The sequence below is a fragment of the Sinocyclocheilus rhinocerous genome, unplaced genomic scaffold, assembly GCF_001515625.1.
Source record: "Sinocyclocheilus rhinocerous isolate Xijiao unplaced genomic scaffold, SAMN03320098_v1.1 scaffold1526, whole genome shotgun sequence".
NCBI classification, from domain to species: Eukaryota; Metazoa; Chordata; class Actinopteri; order Cypriniformes; family Cyprinidae; genus Sinocyclocheilus; species Sinocyclocheilus rhinocerous.
The window spans coordinates 103601-107335 of NW_015645067.1; the positions used below are offsets into that span (position 1 = coordinate 103601).

General features: G+C 39.8%; 1 protein-coding gene and 1 pseudogene across 1 annotated transcript in view; both read right to left on the reverse strand.

Moving 5' to 3' along the window:
• LOC107705330 (uncharacterized) overlaps positions 1–973 on the reverse strand; it is a 2199-nt pseudogene extending 1226 nt beyond the window's left edge.
• A 538-nt stretch (positions 974–1511) lies between these two features.
• Positions 1512–3735, reverse strand: part of LOC107705338 (phosphatidylinositol 4,5-bisphosphate 3-kinase catalytic subunit gamma isoform-like) — an 8540-nt gene continuing 6316 nt past the window's right edge. Inside the window, exons 11-12 of the mRNA XM_016508596.1 lie at positions 2633–2790; positions 1512–2556 (exon numbers count right to left, since the gene is read on the reverse strand). Coding sequence (XP_016364082.1) covers positions 2275–2556; positions 2633–2790 — 440 coding nt within the window. The 3' untranslated portion in view covers positions 1512–2274. The remainder of the gene's footprint in view (positions 2557–2632; positions 2791–3735) is intronic.

Here is a 3735-nt window from a genome sequence, read left to right on the forward strand (position 1 = left end):
GAGTGACTGATATACACTAAGGTCAGTAGAGTTTTTTTATTTGCGTCACTTCCTCTCTGCGGCCCTGAGTCTAGAGCGATGTTCCCGGAGAACATCAGACAGCCAGGGGGCAGAGGAGGTGGTGCGTGCTGGTCTGGATGAAAGGGGGCAAAGGTTGTCTAAGCAAGATGTTAGAGTGGAGCAAAGAATGTCAGTAGCAGTGTTTGTGTCCAGTGCTGAAAACTGAGAGGGTGGAGGAAGCGAGGATGAAACCATAGAGGATAGGTGAGTGGAAGAGAGCGAGCGTAGGTTACGCCGAAAGGTGACCTGCGGAGGAGTGTGCGTTGTGTCCGGAGTCAGTGTGAGGTTAGAAGTGATGAGGAAGTGGTCTGAGGTGTGCAACGGTGTAACTAAAGTGTTGTCCGTTGAGCAGTAGCGTGTGTAGATAAGGTCCAATTGGTTACCTGATTTGTGAGTAGCTGTAGTAGACACACGCTTGAGGTCAAATGAGGCAAGCAGAGTGTTGAAGTCAGCTGCCTGTGGTTTATCTAGGTGGATGTTGAAGTCACTGAGTAGTACCAGAGGAGTACCGTCCTCAGGGAAGTTTGAGAGTAACACATCCAGCTCATTTAAGAAGTTACCCAGTTGACCTGGGGGACGATAAATAACTACAAAATGGATTGTAAATGGGTGGGTAATAGTAATTGCATGTGATTCAAATGAACTGTTGCCAGTAAGAGATGGTAGGCTATCAAATTTCCATTCTTTGGAAATAAGTAGACCCATCCCCCCACCCTTCCCAATCGGGCGTGGGGTGTGGGAAAAAGTGAAATTAGTGGAGAGGGCTACAGGAGTGGCATTATCCTCAGGTTTGATCCAAGTCTCAGTTAGGGCCATGAGGTTGAGACTTGAATGAGTAGCAATAGATGACAAAGTCTGCTTAGTTTACAGCAGACTGGCAGTTCCAGTTCCTCTCTCTGGCAGGTAAATACATTGAAGCGGAAAGGAAATTCCCATTAGCAATGAATGGTTTTAAGCTAATGTCTTAATGAAGGAGAAAAACTGGAATTATTACATTGAACAAAGACGTAGCTCAACTCTGCTAACTGTTATTCTCACTTACATGTTCAGTGATGTAGAAGTAACCAAGTAATCGGCAAAATATAAGGTAAGGTATAGTTCATCCCAAAAATGACCATAATGCCATTTTTACTTGTCTTCATGTAGTTGCAAACCTGTATGACTTTCTTTATTTCTTTGGAACACAAAATAATAGTTTTTGATAATGATAGTCAATAGGATAGAAAAAGCTTTGGACCCCATTGACTTTTATCTTAATGGACAAAAATAAATAAATAATAAAATAAAAATAATATCTTATTTTGTGTTCCACTGCAGAAAGAATACATTAAATGCATGCAGAAAATTAAAATGAAAAGAATTGCAAATTGAGATGAATAACTGATACAGACACATTGACAGTTTATTTACAAAGCAATTTAATATAAAGTAATTAAATATATATTTTTTAAAAATCATTTCATGTTGACGTGGGACATTGGTAATCTATATATAAAATAATTGCTCTACCTGATTAAATATAAAAATAAAGATTACAGTTAATAATTATTGTAACTAATATCGTTTCCATTATTTTTAATAATATTTCTTAAAAAAAAAAAATCTAGAAAAGGGGGTTTCATTGTACAACCCGGTGGTCCCCATGTTTACATCGCATGACCAGATACATACTCTGCCTTTTATCTTAGAAACTCACCTTATTATCATTATTAGACACTTGCAATTACAGAATAAATTAATAAAGGGTGACAAATAAATGCATAGGGCATAAACAGGGCATTTCACCCATGACATCTGTAAATAAAAACTTTTGCATGATGCAGCATCCATGCTAATAGGTCCAAGTCATATCAGAGACAGAAATAAAATTACTTGGTGCTCCATTTTGAAACGTACGCAGATAATCTATGCAAAACTAACCGAATACCAGCTCTTCTCCTGACTTTTGCTATTTGTAGCTTTATTATGGGCATTTAAAATGACCCAATTCTTAAAACATGTACAAATGTATTTTATTACAGTGCAAGATAACAAGACTGCAAGTATTAAAAACAACACAATGCATGATGTACGTGCATTAAATAATATAATTTAGGTCTATAAAAAGCTTTTTGGTTAAATTCTAAAAATACAGCAACTGAACACTTGAAAAAGTGTCACTTTTTTAAAATGAAAACACTAATGTACTTCATTGAGGAAATGTAATGTTTGACTTCAAGCTGATCGTTTCTCCACACCCTGTTTAATGCCTAGCACCAAGTGTAGGAACCAGTTGAACTGCACCGTCCAACCCTTGTCCCGGCAGATCTCGATTTGGTCCAAGAAGTGTTGTTTGGCCTCATCCTCCGAGCGTCCAACCGTCAGAGCTTCCCGTATGTACTCGATGTCCTCCTTGCTGGTCAGCTGAGGCATGCCGGTCATCAGCATCATGGAGAACAGGATGATCAGCAGGTTGGTGTGGTGTCTCAGAGCCAGGTAGGCCTTCAGGCAAACGCTCTGCGATTATGAGGGAGATTACGTTTAGTCACAGCAGAGGAGTCAGTTGCTAACAGGTGATATTGTATGAACGTACCTGAAACTGGAGGAAATGAGGGCTGCTTTTTTTGCCCGTTGTGCTCATCACATAGAGAAAATCAGGAGTCAGCACAAAAGGAACTCGCTCCTTGCTGATCCCCATGAAACTCTTGTAGTTTCCAAGTATGTGACCGAAATCAATGTGGAATAGGTTACCTAGTTGAAAACACATGCATTTTGTTATTGTTCCTTGAACTGGTTAACTAATGAAACATTCAGGTTTCAATACAAGTTGAGCTCAAACACAGCATTTGCATAAAAAATTCATACAATTTTATAAAGCGGATATCAAGGGTGCACAAAGAGGGCCAATTTTTGCAGGTTGTAAAATTTTGAGTTTATAAATGACATAAAAGCACAATTCGTCTGTTAAAACTTGTGTATTATTTGAGCTGTAAAGCTTTTTAAATCAGCATTTGTACAGTCGTTTGGGCATCTTAGGGTTTATAGCATTAAAAGGTGTAAAGCTGGTTATAAGAAAAAGTTAGTTTGTTTGTTTATTTATAAAATTGGAAAGTTAGTAAAAAAAAATTTTCCTCACCAAAACCATATTAAAGGGGTCATATGATGCTTTTTTAAAGATCATTATTTTGTGTATTTGGTGTAACAGAATATGTTGACATGCTTTAATGTTCAAAAAACACATTATTTTTCAAATACTGTACATTATTGTAGGTCCTCTATGCCCTGCCTCTCTCAAACGCTTCGTTTTCTACAAAGTCCCTCCTTCCTACAAGCGCAGTCTGCTCTGATTGGCCAGCTGACCCAGTGCATTGTGATTGGCCGAACACCGCAAGCACTCGTCGGAAATGTAACGCCCCTTACCATAATCGCGAGCTTCAGCTTTCAAAATAAATGTAAAGAGAGCCCGAAAGGGGAACAGAGTCTCGTGACAGACACAGTGATGAATATGTGTTTGCCACACACAAGCCACGGTTAAGACAGCTGACTCCACTGTGATGTGTGTCTCTCTCTCTCTCTCTCGCGCGCGCGCACACACATATCCCGCTCTCTCTCTCTCTCTCTCTCGCGCGCGCGCGCACACACACCCCGCTCTCTCTCTCTCGCGCGCGCGCGCGCACGCACACACATCCCGCTCTC